Raw genomic sequence first — 17,415 nt, 5'->3', positions numbered from 1 at the left:
ATGGTTCCATCTGCTGCCAGATCCACTCCCAGATATCTAAAACACTTTACTTCCTCCAGTTTTTCTCCATTCAAACTTACCTCCCAATTGACTTGACCCTCAACCCTACTCTACCTAATAACCTTGCTCTTATTCACGTTTACTCTTAACTTTCTTCTTTCACACACTTTACCAAACTCAGTCACCAGCCTCTGCAGTTTCTCACATGAATCAGCCACCAGCGCTGTATCATCAGCGAACAACAACTGACTCATTTCCCAAGCTCTCTCATCCCCAACAGACTGTGTACTTGCCCCTCTTTCCAAAACTCTTGCATTCACCTCCCTAACAACCCCATCCATAAACAAATTAAACAACCATGGAGACTTCACACACCCCTGCCGCAAACCTACATTCACTGAGAACCAATCACTTTTTCTCTTCCTACTTGTACACATGCCTTACATCCTCGATAAAAACTTTTCACTGCTTCTAACAACTTGCCTCCCACACCATATATTCTTAATACCATCCACAGAGCATCTCTATCAACTCTATCATATGCCTTCTCCAGATCCATAAATGCTACATACAAATCCATTTGCTTTTCTAAGTATTTTTCACATACATTCTTCAAAGCAAACACCTGATCCACACATCCTCTCCCACTTCTGAAACCACACTGCTCTTCCCCAATCTGATGCTCTGTACATGCCTTCACCCTCTCAATCAATACCCTCCCATATGATTTCCCAGGAATACTCAACAAACTTATTCCTCTGTAATTTGAGCACTCACTCTCATCCCCTTTGCCTTTGTACAATGGCACTATGCAAGCATTCCGCCAATCCTCAGGCACCTCACCATGAATCATTTTTTTTTTTTTTTTTTCTTTGTCGCTGTCTCCCGCGTTTGCGAGGTAGCACAAGGAAACAGATGAAAGAAATGGCCCAACTCACCCCCATACACCTGTATATACATACGTCCACACATGCAAAATATACATACCTACACAGCTTTCCATGGTTTACCCCAGACGCTTCACATGCCCTGATTCAATCCACTGACAGCACGTCAACCCCGGTATACCACATCACTCCAATTCACTCTATTCCTTGCCCTCCTTTCACCCTCCTGCATGTTCAGGCCCCGATCACACAAAATCTTTTTCACTCCATCTTTCCACCTCCAATTTGGTCTCCCTCTTCTCCTCGTTCCCTCCACCTCCAACACATATATCCTCTTGGTCAATCTTTCCTCACTCATTCTCTCCATGTGCCCAAACCATTTCAAAACACCCTCTTCTGCTCTCTCAACCATGCTCTTTTTATTTCCACACATCTCTCTTACCCTTACATTACTTACTCGATCAAACCACCTCACACCACACATTGTCCTCAAACATCTCATTTCCAGCACATCCACCCTCCTGCACACAACTCTATCCATAGCCCACGCCTCGCAACCATACAACATTGTTGGAACCACTATTCCTTTAAACATACCCATTTTTGCTTTCCGAGATAATGTTCTTGACTTCCAAACATTCTTCAAGGCTCCCAAGATTTTCGCCCCCTCCCCCACCCTATGATTTACTTCCGCTTCCATGGTTCCATCTGCTGCCAGATCCACTCCCAGATATCTAAAACACTTTACTTCCTCCAGTTTTTCTCCATTCAAACTTACCTCCCAATTGACTTGACCCTCAACCCTACTCTACCTAATAACCTTGCTCTTATTCACGTTTACTCTTAACTTTCTTCTTTCACACACTTTACCAAACTCAGTCACCAGCCTCTGCAGTTTCTCACATGAATCAGCCACCAGCGCTGTATCATCAGCGAACAACAACTGACTCATTTCCCAAGCTCTCTCATCCCCAACAGACTGTGTACTTGCCCCTCTTTCCAAAACTCTTGCATTCACCTCCCTAACAACCCCATCCATAAACAAATTAAACAACCATGGAGACTTCACACACCCCTGCCGCAAACCTACATTCACTGAGAACCAATCACTTTTTCTCTTCCTACTTGTACACATGCCTTACATCCTCGATAAAAACTTTTCACTGCTTCTAACAACTTGCCTCCCACACCATATATTCTTAATACCATCCACAGAGCATCTCTATCAACTCTATCATATGCCTTCTCCAGATCCATAAATGCTACATACAAATCCATTTGCTTTTCTAAGTATTTTTCACATACATTCTTCAAAGCAAACACCTGATCCACACATCCTCTCCCACTTCTGAAACCACACTGCTCTTCCCCAATCTGATGCTCTGTACATGCCTTCACCCTCTCAATCAATACCCTCCCATATGATTTCCCAGGAATACTCAACAAACTTATTCCTCTGTAATTTGAGCACTCACTCTCATCCCCTTTGCCTTTGTACAATGGCACTATGCAAGCATTCCGCCAATCCTCAGGCACCTCACCATGAATCATTTTTTTTTTTTTTTTTTCTTTGTCGCTGTCTCCCGCGTTTGCGAGGTAGCACAAGGAAACAGATGAAAGAAATGGCCCAACTCACCCCCATACACCTGTATATACATACGTCCACACATGCAAAATATACATACCTACACAGCTTTCCATGGTTTACCCCAGACGCTTCACATGCCCTGATTCAATCCACTGACAGCACGTCAACCCCGGTATACCACATCACTCCAATTCACTCTATTCCTTGCCCTCCTTTCACCCTCCTGCATGTTCAGGCCCCGATCACACAAAATCTTTTTCACTCCATCTTTCCACCTCCAATTTGGTCTCCCTCTTCTCCTCGTTCCCTCCACCTCCAACACATATATCCTCTTGGTCAATCTTTCCTCACTCATTCTCTCCATGTGCCCAAACCATTTCAAAACACCCTCTTCTGCTCTCTCAACCACGCTCTTTTTATTTCCACACATCTCTCTTACCCTTTACGTTACTTACTCGATCCAACCACCTCACACCACACATTGTCCTCAAACATCTCATTTCCAACACATCCATCCTCCTGTGCACAACTCTATCCATAGCCCACGCCTCGCAACCATACAACATTGTTGGAACCACTATTCCTTCAAACATACTCATTTTTGCTTTCCGAGATAATGTTCTCGACTTCCACACATTCTTCAAGGCTCCCAGAATTTTCGCCCCCTCCCCCACCCTATGATCCACTTCCGCTTCCATGGTTCCATCCGCTGCCAGATCCACTCCCAGATATCTAAAACACTTCACTTCCTCCAGTTTTTCTCCATTCAAACTCACCTCCTAGTTGACTTGACCCTCAACCCTACTGTACCTAATAACCTTGCTCTTATTCACATTTACTCTTAACTTTCTTCTTTCACACACTTTACCAAACTCAGTCACCAGCTTCTGCAGTTTCTCACATGAATCAGCCACCAGCGCTGTATCATCAGCGAACAACAACTGACTCACTTCCCAAGCTCTCTCATCCCCAACAGACTTCATACTTGCCCCTCTTTCCAAAACTCTTGCATTCACCTCCCTAACAACCCCATCCATAAACAAATTAAATAACCATGGAGACATCACACACCCCTGCCGCAAACCTACATTCACTGAGAACCAGTCACTTTCCTCTCTTCCTACACGTACACATGCCTTACATCCTCGATAAAAACTTTTCACTGCTTCTAACAACTTTCCTCCCACACCATATATTCTTAATACCTTCCACAGAGCATCTCTATCAACTCTATCATATGCCTTCTCCAGATCCATAAATGCTACATACAAATCCATTTGCTTTTCTAAGTATTTCTCACATACATTCTTCAAAGCAAACACCTGATCCACACATCCTCTACCACTTCTGAAACCACACTGCTCTTCCCCAATCTGATGCTCTGTACATGCTTTCACCCTCTCAATCGATACCCTCCCATATAATTTACCAGGAATACTCAACAAACTTATACCTCTGTAATTTGAGCACTCACTCTTATCCCCTTTGCCTTTGTACAATGGCACTATGCACGCATTCCGCCAATCCTCAGGCACCTCACCGTGAGTCATACATACATTAAATAACCTTACCAACCAGTCAACAATACAGTCACCCCCTTTTTTAATAAATTCCATTGCAATACCATCCAAACCTGCTGCCTTGCCGGCTTTCATCTTCCGCAAAGCTTTTACTACCTCTTCTCTGTTTACCAAATCATTTTCCCTAACCCTCTCACTTTGCACACCACCTCGACCAAAACACCCTATATCTGCCACTCTATCATCAAACACATTCAACAAACCTTCAAAATACTCACTCCATCTCCTTCTCACATCACCACTACTTGTTATCACCTCCCCATTTGCGCCCTTCACTGAAGTTCCCATTTGCTCCCTTGTCTTACGCACTTTATTTACCTCCTTCCAGAACATCTTTTTATTCTCCCTAAAATTTAATGATACTCTCTCACCCCAACTCTCATTTGCCCTTTTTTTCACCTCTTGCACCTTTCTCTTGACCTCCTGTCTCTTTCTTTTATACGTCTCCCACTCAACTGCATTTTTTCCCTGCAAAAATCGTCCAAATGCCTCTCTCTTCTCTTTCACTAATACTCTTACTTCTTCATCCCACCACTCACTACCCTTTCTAATCAACCCACCTCCCACTCTTCTCATGCCACAAGCATCTTTTGCGCAATCCATCACTGATTCCCTAAATACATCCCATTCCTCCCCCACTCCCCTTACTTCCATTGTTCTCACCTTTTTCCATTCTGTACTCAGTCTCTCCTGGTACTTCCTCACACAAGTCTCCTTCCCAAGCTCACTTACTCTCACCACCCTCTTCACCCCAACATTCACTCTTTTTTTTTGAAAACCCATACAAATCTTCACCTTAGCCTCCACAAGATAATGATCAGACATCCCTCCAGTTGCACCTCTCAGCACATTAACATCCAAAAGTCTCTCTTTCGCACGCCTGTCAATTAACACGTAATCCAATAATGCTCTCTGGCCATCTCTCCTACTTACATACGTATACTTATGTATATCTTGCTTTTTAAACCAGGTATTCCCAATCATCAGTCCTTTTTCAGCTCATAAATCTACAAGCTCTTCACCATTTCCATTTACAACACTGAACACCCCATGTATACCAATTATTCCCTCAACTGCCACATTACTCACCTTTGCATTCAAATCACCCATCACTATAACCTGGTCTCGTGCATCAAAACCACTAACACACTCATTCAGCTGCTCCCAAAACACTTGCCTCTCATGATCTTTCTTCTCATGCCCAGGTGCATATGCACCAATAATCACCCATCTCTCTCCATCAACTTTCAGTTTTACCCATATTAATCGGGAATTTACTTTCTTACATTCTATCACGTACTCCCACAACTCCTGTTTCAGGAGTACTGCTACTCCTTCCCTTGCTCTTGTCCTCTCACTAACCCCTGACTTTACTCCCAAGACATTCCCAAACCACTCTTCCCCTTCACCATGAATCATACATACATTAAATAACCTTACCAACCAGTCAACAATACAGTTACCCCCTTTTTTAATAAATTCCACTGCAATACCATCCAAACCTGCTGCCTTGCCAGCTTTCATCTTCCCCAAAGCTTTTAGTACCTCTTCTCTGTTTACCAAATCGTTTTCCCTAACCCTCTCACTTTGCACACCACCTCGTCCAAAACACCCTATATCTGCCACTCTATCATCAAACACATTCAGCAAACCTTCAAAATACTCACTCCATCTCCTCACATCACCAGTACTTATCATCTCCCCATTAGCCCCTTCACTGAAGTTCCCATTTGCTCCCTTGTCTTACGCACTTTATTTACCTCCTTCCAAAACATCTTTTTATTCTCCCTAAAATTTAATGATACTCTCTCACCCCAACTCTCATTTGCCCTCTTTTTCACCTCTTGCACCTTTCTCTTGACCTCCTGCCTCTTTCTTTTATACATCTTCCACTCATTTGCATTTTTTCCCTGCATTTTCTTATGACTACAGAAAACTTACATTATTTATTTGCCTCAGGTGAGTAGTGGGGCAAGTCTGCCCGACCGGAGACTAATGGTAACTGTGTGTGCTACTATGCAACTTCTGTCTTCAGTTCTGACCACAGTTCCCAGTCAGCTGTCTGCTCTTGTTCTATTTTTCCAACAAACAGTTGGATTAATTCGCAGGTAAGTTCAAAATCCTGTGTTACTTTGTAGGGAAAGTTAATATCATTACTTAGTATGTGTGAAGTGCTCTTATTATTGTATGGTCAGAGCTGGTAACTGCCATTCCAAAATCCCCTGGTTAGGTACTTATACTTACCATAGTAGTTGAAACCTATTATTGGGAGGTATTTAAAAGATTACTGGAGCTGGTCTAAGATGAATTTATTCGCATCCTTCTCCAGCTTTTATCTATATTCCCATTTATATAGGTTGGATCAAGTGCATACAGCCATACTCCTTTTGTGGAAGTTGATTTTACTGAAGTGGGACTCTGGACCATAAACTTGTATGCTGGGAGAGCATGTGGATGCCTGATTCCTTAGGGTAGAGATGGCATCTTGCTAGGTTGCTTATTATGTTGTAAATTAGATAAGCAGGAAAATTCAGATAAGAGGAATTGTTTTGGAAGGAGATGAACAGTTTGAGAATAAAAGAACAAATGGGAACAACAGTGAGGGGAGCAGATGAGGAAGTGTTAACAGGCAAAGAAAAGGTGAAAAAGAAATAGAATTAGTATTCTGAAGGGCAGTTGAAAGTGTTGATGTTGGGGTAGTGGATATGGTACATTTGAGTTGAGGTGGTTTGCACTGAAAGGGAGCCATGGCAATAGTACAATGAAAAGAGGAAGTAGTGAAAGCCTTGCATATAATTAAGTGTGGCAAAGTGGCAGGAGTAGATGGGATTGCAGTTTAAGTTTCTCAAGAAGAGGGTGGCAGTGTTGTTGACTGGTTAGTCAGGCTGTTCAGTGTTTGTTTTGCCCAAAGGAAAGTACCTAAGGACAGGTAGAGTGTATGCTAGGGAGACAAAAATGAATGCACAAATTACAGAGAATTTTATTTATTATACTTTGTCACCGTCTCCTGCATTAGCAAGTTAGTGCAAGGAAACAGACGAAAGAATGGCCCAACTCACCCACATTTTTTTTTTTTTTTGCTTTGTCGCTGTCTCCCGTGTTTGCGAGGTAGCGCAAGGAAACAGATGAAAGAAATGGCCCAATCCACCCCCATACACATGTATATACGTACGTCCACACACGCAAATATACATACCTACACAGCTTTCCATGGTTTACCCCAGACGCTTCACATGCCCTGATTCAATCCACTGACAGCACGTCAACCCCGGTATACCACATCAATCCAATTCACTCTGTTCCTTGCCCTCCTTTCACCCTCCTGCATGTTCAGGCCCCGATCACACAAAATCTTTCTCACTCCATCTTTCCACCTCCAATTTGGTCTCCCACTTCTCCTCGTTCCCTCCACCTCCGACACATATATCCTCTTGGTCAATCTTTCCTCACTCATTCTCTCCATGTGCCCAAACCATTTCAAAACACCCTCTTCTGCTCTCTCAACCACGCTCTTTTTATTTCCACATACATATGTATATACATAAATGCCCACACACTCACATATACATACCTATACATTTCACCATATACATACATATACATACACAGATATATACATATATATATACACATGCACATATTCATACATGCTGCCTTCATCCATTCCTGCCACCACCCTGCCACACATGAAATGGCACCCCCTCCCCCTGCATGCGCATGAGGTAGCGCTAGGAAAAGACAGCAAGGCCACATTCATTCACATCCAGTCTCTAGCTGTCGTGTAATGCACCGAAATCACAGCTCCCTTTCCACATCCAGGCCCAACAAAACTTTCCATGGTTTACCCCAGACGCTTCACATGCCCAGGTTCAATCCATTGACAGCACGTTGACCCCGGTATACCACATCATTCCAATTCACTCTATTCCTTCTATTCCTTGCAGGCCTTTCACCCTCCTGTATGTTCAGGCCCCGATTGCTCAAAATCTTTTTCACTCCATCCTTCCACCCCCAATTTGGTCTCCCACTTCTCCTTGTTCCCTCCACCTCTGACACATATATCCTCTTTGTCAATCTTTCCTCACTCATTCTCTCCATGTGACCAAACCATTTCAATACACCCTCTTCTGCTCTCTCAACCACACTCTTTTTATTACCACACATCTCTCTTACCCTTTCATTACTCACTTAATCAAACCACCTCACACCACACATTGTCCTCAGACATCTCATTTCCAACACATCCGCCCTCCTCCGCACAACCCTATCTATAGCCCATTCCTCACAACCATATAACAGAGATATTACATAAATCTGTTAAGTACACTTGGTAACATGTTTGGGAGGGTGGTGGTTGAGGATGATGGTATGCACAGAAAGTCTAACTGGAGGAACAGTGTGGCTTCATGGGACATAAAGGGTGTGTAGACCAGGTGTTTGCTTTGAAGACTTTTTGTGAAAAGTGCTTGGAGACGGGGAGTTAATTGCATATGGCATTTATTGTTCTGGAGAATGTGTATGATAGGGCTGACAGAGAGGCCATGTTTAAAAATTGGATAAATGTAAAGGTACTTGATGTGATGAGTAGGAGACTTTGGAAGAAACATCAGAAGCTGTTGAGAGAGTTTGAAAGGTGAAAATTGTGAATTGATATGACCATAAGTAAGGTAAGCAATGGAATGAGACAAGAAAGTTTGAGTGTAAGTTTGACTGGGGATAGCTTGAAGGAATTGGAGTGCTTTAGGTATTTGGGAGTGAATGTGGCAGTGGATGGAACCATAGGGGCTGAACATAGGATGGGGTAAGGGGCAAACTTTCTGGGTGCAGTAACCCTTATTTGGAGAAGATCGAGAAAGTCTGTAATGTGATTATTTCTTTTGTTAAATGATTGCAAGCAAAAGTTAAAGAAAATCTTCAGGTAATTATGAGATTTCTTTGTGTTGGCTTGGTATATTAAATAAGCAGACTGTGGGAGTTTGTTTGACATGTTGTACAACTTCCAATAAGAGTACTTTCAATGAGATTTTGCCATAATGGGAGGGTTGTTGTCTTGGATTTGAAGTTTTTTCTTTTGCTTGAGCTTGGTTTCAAACTGTTGTCTTATTTCATACTTACATACAGCCTTGTTGGTGAATAACATGAATATATTTACATTATTACACTAGCACACCAAATGTGAGTGTGAGGAGGATGTGAGGCAGGCATGTGTGGGGAAGACATGGAGATGTTATTTTTTTCTCTCTTTTGAACTAGGTGGAGGTATTGGAAATAATTTGTCTGAGGACTGTAAATGGTGAAGGGGGGTTAATCATGTTTGGAATGACAGTGTAAAGTCAATGTGTGGTAGGTTGTGCATTATGATAGGGAGATGAGTGAAAAGCAACCACCATAGATATATGTGCCATATACATGGAGGATGGAGGGATTAGGCTATCAAGGCCTGAGGATTCAGGAGGGCAAGAGTCCTGCAGTAGCTAGAATGAAATGGTATATGGGGATGACATGCTCTTAGTAGACTGCATTGGTACATATGAAGCAAGTAAGGCATACTAAAGAGTATTCTGTGGGTTTGGCTATGCAAGCTGGACTTGTCTTAGTACATTATATATGACAGCTAGAACTTGGATGTGTGCAAATAAGGTGGTGTTCTAACCATATTCTAACATTGCTTTGGGAAATTAGGAAAGCCAGTTAGGTGTAAATAATGCTTACAAGTTCTCTAATGGATCCTTTGCTCATGAGGTGTTTGTAAAATTTGTTATGGCTCCTTACGATTTATGCTACTTCTTTCACTTTTATATTTGCTAATGTTTTCTTTATGGTTCATCATAGGCTTAGCAGTGTTTGTTTTGGTTGAAGCTCTGATTTTTTAGCAGTTTTTCACTAATTTGGTGAAATTCTTTTTTTACATTAGTTTTTAGGACTTCTCCCCAGTCATGTAATTTTCTCTCCTATAATTTGGAAGTGTATCTATAATTGTCCTTGGTTTGTACTTATTGCCTAATATAATCATAGGGTAAGAGTATGTTTGAATGTGTAGGGATATGAATGGATCTTGGTATTCAGTAAATATTTTACTTCAGACTTATGGTCTGAATATGGTGAATGGCTTGTTGGATATGAATAATGAGATAAAGGAAAATAAAGATATATAATCGTAGAAAAAACTGACCATATGGCGAGGAGTGTGAGTTTTTTTCATACATATTCGCCATCTCTCATGTTAGCAAGGTAGTGTCAAGCATAGAGGACTGTTCCCCTGAGAGAAAATCCTCTCTTGGCCCCCTTCTCTGTTCTTTCTTTTGGAAAAGTAAAAACTAGAGGAGAGGATTTCCAGCCCCTTGCTCCCACCCCTTTAGTTGCTTTCTTGACTTGCAGGGAATATTTGGGAAGTATTCTTTCTCACTTATCCTTAGGGATAAGTGAGTTTTCCTTATCCAATTGATATATAAACTGCAAAGTTATGTTATTAGCCATGACTACATATAACACCAAACTTAATTTTTATATATTGTGGTGTACAACATTGTACAATTCTTTTCTGTTACTCATGTTATGATTGCAGTCTTGTGTCCCATGCTTTTTTGATAGAGTATTAGCATAAGTAGGTAATTTTTTATCCATATGATTCTGTATACACAGATGATGAATAGTTTACAGTAACTAACATTTTTGTGCTCTTTTCATCATATTTGAGAAAATTACAAGTCATGACTTAGAAATATTTCTTTCAGGGTGGCACAGGTGACCCGACCTTCTGGAGAACTAGTTGCGGCTTTACTTCAATTTCTTGCTGAAGTTGCTGCTCAGGATCCAAAATTAGTATGGGCAGAGATTGAAGGTAGCCCCCTGCTTCCCTTCTTGGCTGCTTCAGAGACTACAGGTATGGTTCTTTGTACCTGGGTAAATTTTCTTTCTTCTCGTATAATGTCATTTTTAGGAAGAAATGGTACACGCCAGTGTGCAGAATTATCTGAAAACTTGCTTTCGACATGAGAGTCAAAAATGGACAGAATAGTTACTCCTCTAATATTTTAGGAAGAAGAGTATGATTTTTTTTTTCCCAATCTGGGGTTGCTTGTATAGAGTAATCATAGCCTCATTCATAAGTTGGTTTGCTGGCTAAGACAAACCTAGGATTTGTGTCCTTCATAGAAACTCATATCAAGAGATTACACAAGTGTTGAGGTTTGGATCCAAATTGCAGTGTATAGATGTGTGGCCAACTAGTGGTGGGGGAGGAGGGAGGAGTTGGTTTGTGTAATGCTGATTCACATTCTGGAGCATATGAAGTAAGCAAGGTATACCACAGAATAATCTGTGGGATTGACATGCTGCACTAATCTTGGTACATTATACATGACAGCTAGAACTTTGTGAAGGTGGTAAAGCCAGATAGATATAAATAATCCATAGCAGTTCTCTACTAGATCCTTTCATTTGTAGCAGAAGTGTTTACTGTGCAGTCAAAAGACATTTGTTTTGCATTTTCATCTGAGTTGGATCTACCCATAATTCACTTACTACATCTTCCATTCTCTTGCTGTTCACCTCTTTTCTTAATACCTTCACCTATACTATCATATATTTTCTTTATTAGCCAGTCATTCACCATCTGACATGTTTTTTCGAAGGCTATACCATCATAATCGTATATATGTTAGTTTGAATTGGGAGAATATTCTGACATAAGAAAGAATAAAGATGATGAAAGATATGTTGCATGAAGAACTTATTGGAAAAGCTGGTGGATGGAATATTCTTTGAGATGGTATGGTTGTCTACTACATATGTTAGATGATAAGTTGAAGATGTGTAATGTACCGTTGAAAGTACGGGAAGGATAGTTAGATGGATGTAATGAAAAGTTGATCAGGGCTAAAGATATTTTAGGTGAAGATGCCACTAGATTTATTCATGATTAGGTGTAAAAGGAACCATTTAGTACCTAATGATGAGAGGGTTAATGATGCTTAAGTTCCATGTAATGAATCAACTTGGTGTGCTCAATGAAAAAGATAGAAATACATATATGATGTCATTATGGTCAAGGATAGGCATGAGTGAACCAAAAGTCCTTGTGCCTAATCCACCTTGGTAAATGGAAATATATTTAGAAACAGTAGATTGGCTGATAGAATTATAGCAACAGCTTGAAATAGAAATGTAAATTTAATCTTACATTAACCTTGGGGATAAAAGAGAACATTTCTCATGTTTCTCCTGCATGTTGTAGAAGGTGATACAGTGAGGCAAGAGATTCTGGGGTTCCTGAAAATCCTTTCCTTCTTTATTGTTTTTCTTCTAAATGTAGGAACCATGAAAGGAGCTAAGCAAGGATTATTTACTCAAAAACTCAGTTTTGATGCTACCTTTTTGAAATGGGAGAGTCAAGCACATATGAAAAAGTGAAAAAACGCATGTCTGAAACAGTGAAACTCATGTACCTTCATTTGTAATTAATATCAACAGGACTCAAGAGGGGCAAAGTAGACCCATTCCTTGGCTACCGTGCAGGAGGCCTCCGTGCTTTGGTGTGTGGAGTAGAAGCTGCAAATGGCAGTTACCCAATATTGCGCTCCTATACTGGCTTACTTACTGCTGCTATTAAGGTCAGTATTATCTTGTTTATGCTAGTATGCTTTGTTAAATCAAAATGTTAGATATGACCCAATCAATACTGTATTAATAATTTTTGTTGTATTTTCTTGTCAGGGAGGTGTGGGTAGCTGTAGTGTTAAGGGTGGTGTTGTGTTCATGGCCAGAGAGGTAACAGGTGCTTTGTTGCGCTGGTGCTACAAAAGTCAAGAGGAAAGGGACACTGTACTTGACCATTGCTTGGCCCTCCTCCACCATACTCTTGAAGCTTCTAGTATGGGTAAGTGCTGATGCTTGGATGGGGATATATATGAATTATGCATTGTTATTTCTGTATGTGCACTTGTCAAAGAATTTCACCAAAGCTAAGAATGCTTAACTTGTAATTCAGAAAAAGAAAACAATGGTTTTGATAGTTTTTTTTGAGCACCTAATCTTGTGACTAAAAAAATTATGAATTTTTTGTGTACTTAGGATTGGCCAGTCTGGTAAAATATGTTTTTCCTAAACTAGAAATGGTTAAGTCCTCAACCATAAGAAAAAGTAACAATTATGATATTTTTGTACACCTTTTTAATAAATATTCTAAGAATTATTTTGCTATCAATGCCCAATGGGAAAGGACAAAAAAATTAGTTGTGTACTGAAAGAAAAATCTCGGTTTCTCTTACATGCCCAGTTTGGGATTTACTTCTCTGTTTTTTTGTTTTTGTTTGAGGAAGCCTGTTGCCTCATCCCCATAGTGCAAGTTGAAGCTTTCAGAAGTCTTAGACCCATTACAATGTAATTATTTTCCTGGCAGTTTATCTCATCATTTTCTTATATAATCTCTTTTCCATATAGCCTTAGGCTCTGGGAGAAGAGTTAGTAAATTTTGCGGTATATCTAGACACAAATCATCTTTTGTGACAGTGTCTTTTGGGTTTTGATGAAACCAAACCCTTGTCTTATGTTAAAGAATGAAATTATTTGATATAGAAATATTCTTTTTTTCTTCTTGTGAAAGTTTTCATCTGGAGGGCATCATGCTGTATGTCCACTTGATTTTCTTGAGAGAGGTTTAGCTTCACTAGAAAATGCCAAGGGGACCATGTACATATACACCCTATAGTCCTTGACACCCCTCTTGGCAAGATATATAAATGCCTGCATGGATGAAAAGCTTTTTTTTTTTTTTTTAGTTCAACCTGGGCTTCATACAAGAACTCATGATGTGAGAGAGATGGCCTCTATCATGACTATTACTTTCCATTGATCAGTTGATTTTGAAAGGTTTTGGCCTGGGACACTTACCTCCCTTACTTCATCATCACTCTCACTCCAACATAACCTCCTTTCCTTTGGTCTTCACCTTCACTGTATCACCAGCCTCATTCAAAAGACAAAGTTCTCCAAGTCTTGTCCTTTATAGGAACCAAAATTATTAGAATATTCATCATTATGGCTTCCTGAGGGATGCATACTTTTCCATCACCATCGTCAGTCTATCATCATCCTTTCTCCATCACCACTCTTGACTCCATAACCTTCCTGGCTCCATCACCACCACACTCCAAAACCAAATTGTGGCTGTACTGTGTTTCTGTAGGCAGAGTGCTTTATTGCGCACTGTGTATAGATTCAGTTGGTTTGATAGGATGGGATGGGATTTCAGAGCACAGAAATAAGTCTCTTCAGTCAGAACTAAATCTCTTAATTGTACAATTTGTTATCCTGGTAGTTTTGAAATGCTGAACACAATAGATCTTATTATGACTGTCCATTTTTGTGCTGAGTTTTTCTATTTGTAGAAAGGTATTGTAATCTGTAGATTGTGGATTGCATTGAGAGAGCTGCTTGAAAGATGAATTTAACAAAAATATCAGAACTGTGCACAGTTAGTATTTCAGAAGAATTTGTTCACAGATTCAAGTGTTCGTGATCTGGTGGTAAGGCAGCTTGTTGATAGAAGCAGTGCTGGGCAGACATTACTTTCCGTGGTTGTGAGTGGAGCAAGCTTAGAATCAGCACTGAATCATCCTACACACTCCCCCATCTCTACTCATGCTCGTAGACTCACACGCACAGCCCAAATGGCTCTCTCCATTCTTCACAGGTAATGATTTTTTGTTCACCTTTTCAGACACGTATGTTTGTATTGTATAAAATGGCTAGAATCTGATTTAAGTAGAACAGTCTGCCTTCTTTTCTGTGAGAGTTTCTTCCTCCATCTTGATGAAACAAGATACCTCCCAAAATATCATTATTACAGTATTATATAACCCTGAAACTCTTCTCCAGGAGTTCTTGCAACTTAAGGCTGCCTTACAGTCATTAATAGGGAAATGATGGACTCCTTTGGAGTGAGAAGTTGTTAAGTAAGATTGTTCTTGTATGAGGAAAACCTTGTTAAAAGTGACTTTTTTTCTTGTGTTGTAATCACAGGTTTACAGAGTCTGGTACCAGCCCTTTTAAGATTATGGAAAATAATTAGCATAATTTCATTCAGTGACAGCTCATTTTTCCACCATATTTGGGGGCACAAAGAGCTGGTAGAAAAGGTTCAGAAGATAACGAAGAAGGTACCAGAATTAAAAGGGTTGATTAACAGTGAAAGATTAGAAACAATAAATTTGCTTACTATAGGAGAGAGAAGAGTAAGGGGAGATTTAATGAAATCCTTCAAGTTTTCAAACCAGTTTAATGATGTCGGCAGTGATCTCATCTTTGAAAGATGCAAATATGAAGTAACCAGAGGTCATAAAATTAGGCCTAAGCAAGAAATTGGTTAAAAATATGATATCAGAGTAGTAGGTGAATGGAATAAGCAAAATGATGAAATTGTGAATGATGGCAGAATACAGATACCTTAGAAAAAAGAATTTAAGAGAGAGTTTGAGAAATGAGACCACACAAGTAGAGAATTCAATTCCCATACTATACAAATGGGTAATTACACTCCTCTCTCTCTGTCTCATACTTTTATAATGATAGTATGGTAGACTAGTGGAATAAGCCAATTTATGAGACTTGTTATACTGGCTTAGGGCCTCTTCCACAGGGAACTCCTGTAGTGGTTAAGAAGTTAGTCATGTTCATGTGATCAAAAGATGCATTGATGATGTGTGTTTGTCTTTTTATGGTGAGTGCAGGACAGTTAAGGATTATGTATTCTGTATCATCATTATGGATGCTGCATCTTATTTGTGGAGGGGTTGTGATATGATGATCTGATGTTTGTAAAGTTGGAGGGATTGGGCATTATGTTGAATTGGTGTTTGTAAAGTTGAAGGGATTAAAAATGTCCAGTACACAGAAAAGAAAGTGTAATTCGTATGTGTTTGAGTATTATATTTCCAGATGGGCATAATTCATGTGTTTGAATATTGTATTTCCAGATGGATGTATGTCAGAATGAGTGGATATTAAGAGTTGGTTTGGGTGGTATACTTATTTAGTACCTATTGAATCATAACAGTATGAATATTTTCTGTCAGAATTGTGTTTGTTGGGTGGCTGGATCTAAAGTATAGGTTGCTGAAGAGAGGTAGGGATAAGAGTGAATGCAGATGGTGTACTGAAGTTTAGAAAGTTGCTTGGTAGTAAAAAAGTGAAAAAAAAAAAAAAATGATCTATGCAAGTGTAGAACTCTCTCCATGTTACTAAAAAATATGGATATTACAAATTGATAATAATTTCAGGCTAGTAGGTGAAGACAGCAGTATGGGTGGACTGAGTCAGCTTCTTCGTGCTGCACCGTCTCTTGGAGTAACACTTGGTGGGGGAGGGCGCTCGCTAGGAAGCAGTAGTCCTCCTCACCTAGCTCTTACTGTGGCTTTATATTCCCATCAACGGCTCAACCCTCGACTGTCTTATTTAGCTCTTCGTACACTTACCCGATTTGCTCAGGTAGGAATTCCTTTGCCAAGTTTTGCCTGGATGTTGTTATAATTAACCATCATGACCAGTACAGAGTATGAACTGATAAAAAGATATGAAAACATTTTTTATAGCGGCATTATAAACTTCCTAAAATCGACGGGGACCAATGTCTCAGACATTCTAAACAGAACAGTATTAAGTAATATTCTTTTGTACTTGTTTGCTGTTTTATACAGTAATGAAGTAGCATGAGGAACAGATATCTGGGCCTTAGAGGATATATATTTACTTGGCTTCTTCTTCCGTCCCTTCATTTTAAAAGCAATAATAAAGGAAGGAAGGATTTGTGGTCTCTTGCTCCACTGCTCTTAGTTGCCTTTTACAATTCACAAGAGATATTTAGGTAGTATTGTTTCTTGCCTGTCCTATGGGATGTGTGTCACATGTATTCATAATTATTTACACCTGCCCCAGGGCCCTCTTTTATGATGGTTATGCAAAGCTCAGGAAGTCTGCCACATCCAGTGGCTCTGACCCTATGCTGAAAAGTATAATGGAATCTTGTTTACTCTGGTGTTATGAACTGTACACACTTAGAATGATGGTTAAAATAAAGGGAATGGAAGCAAAAGCTAATGTTGAAATTACAGAAGTAAGTTTTATGGAAGAGTGGTGATTGAGAGGGTGTTAGCATGCACAGAGCATCAGATTGGGGAGGAGCAGTGTGACTTCAGAAGAGGTTGATGGATATGTGATCTGAGTGTTTGCTTTGAAGAGTTTGTCTGAGAAATAGCTTGTATACGGCATATATGGATCTGGAGAAAGCCTATGATAGGTTTGAGAGAGTGCCACTGTGAAAGGTGCTGCAAATATATGAAGTAAATGGAAATATGCTAAAGTG

The 17,415-nt window shown here is 40.1% G+C and overlaps 1 protein-coding gene across 1 annotated transcript in view; it reads left to right on the top strand.

The window, feature by feature from the left end:
• Positions 1-17,415, top strand: part of Nup188 (nuclear pore complex protein Nup188) — a 90,657-nt gene that overhangs the window by 22,312 nt on the left and 50,930 nt on the right. Inside the window, exons 10-15 of the mRNA XM_071656622.1 lie at positions 6,015-6,163; positions 10,790-10,938; positions 12,528-12,667; positions 12,771-12,933; positions 14,559-14,748; positions 16,334-16,541. Of these exons, the coding sequence (XP_071512723.1) occupies positions 6,015-6,163; positions 10,790-10,938; positions 12,528-12,667; positions 12,771-12,933; positions 14,559-14,748; positions 16,334-16,541 (999 nt within the window). The remainder of the gene's footprint in view (positions 1-6,014; positions 6,164-10,789; positions 10,939-12,527; positions 12,668-12,770; positions 12,934-14,558; positions 14,749-16,333; positions 16,542-17,415) is intronic.

This window comes from Panulirus ornatus, chromosome 63, assembly GCF_036320965.1.
Source record: "Panulirus ornatus isolate Po-2019 chromosome 63, ASM3632096v1, whole genome shotgun sequence".
NCBI lineage: Eukaryota > Metazoa > Arthropoda > Malacostraca > Decapoda > Palinuridae > Panulirus > Panulirus ornatus.
Note: the sequence above shows the minus strand (reverse complement) of the source record. Positions and strands in the feature narration are given on the sequence as shown.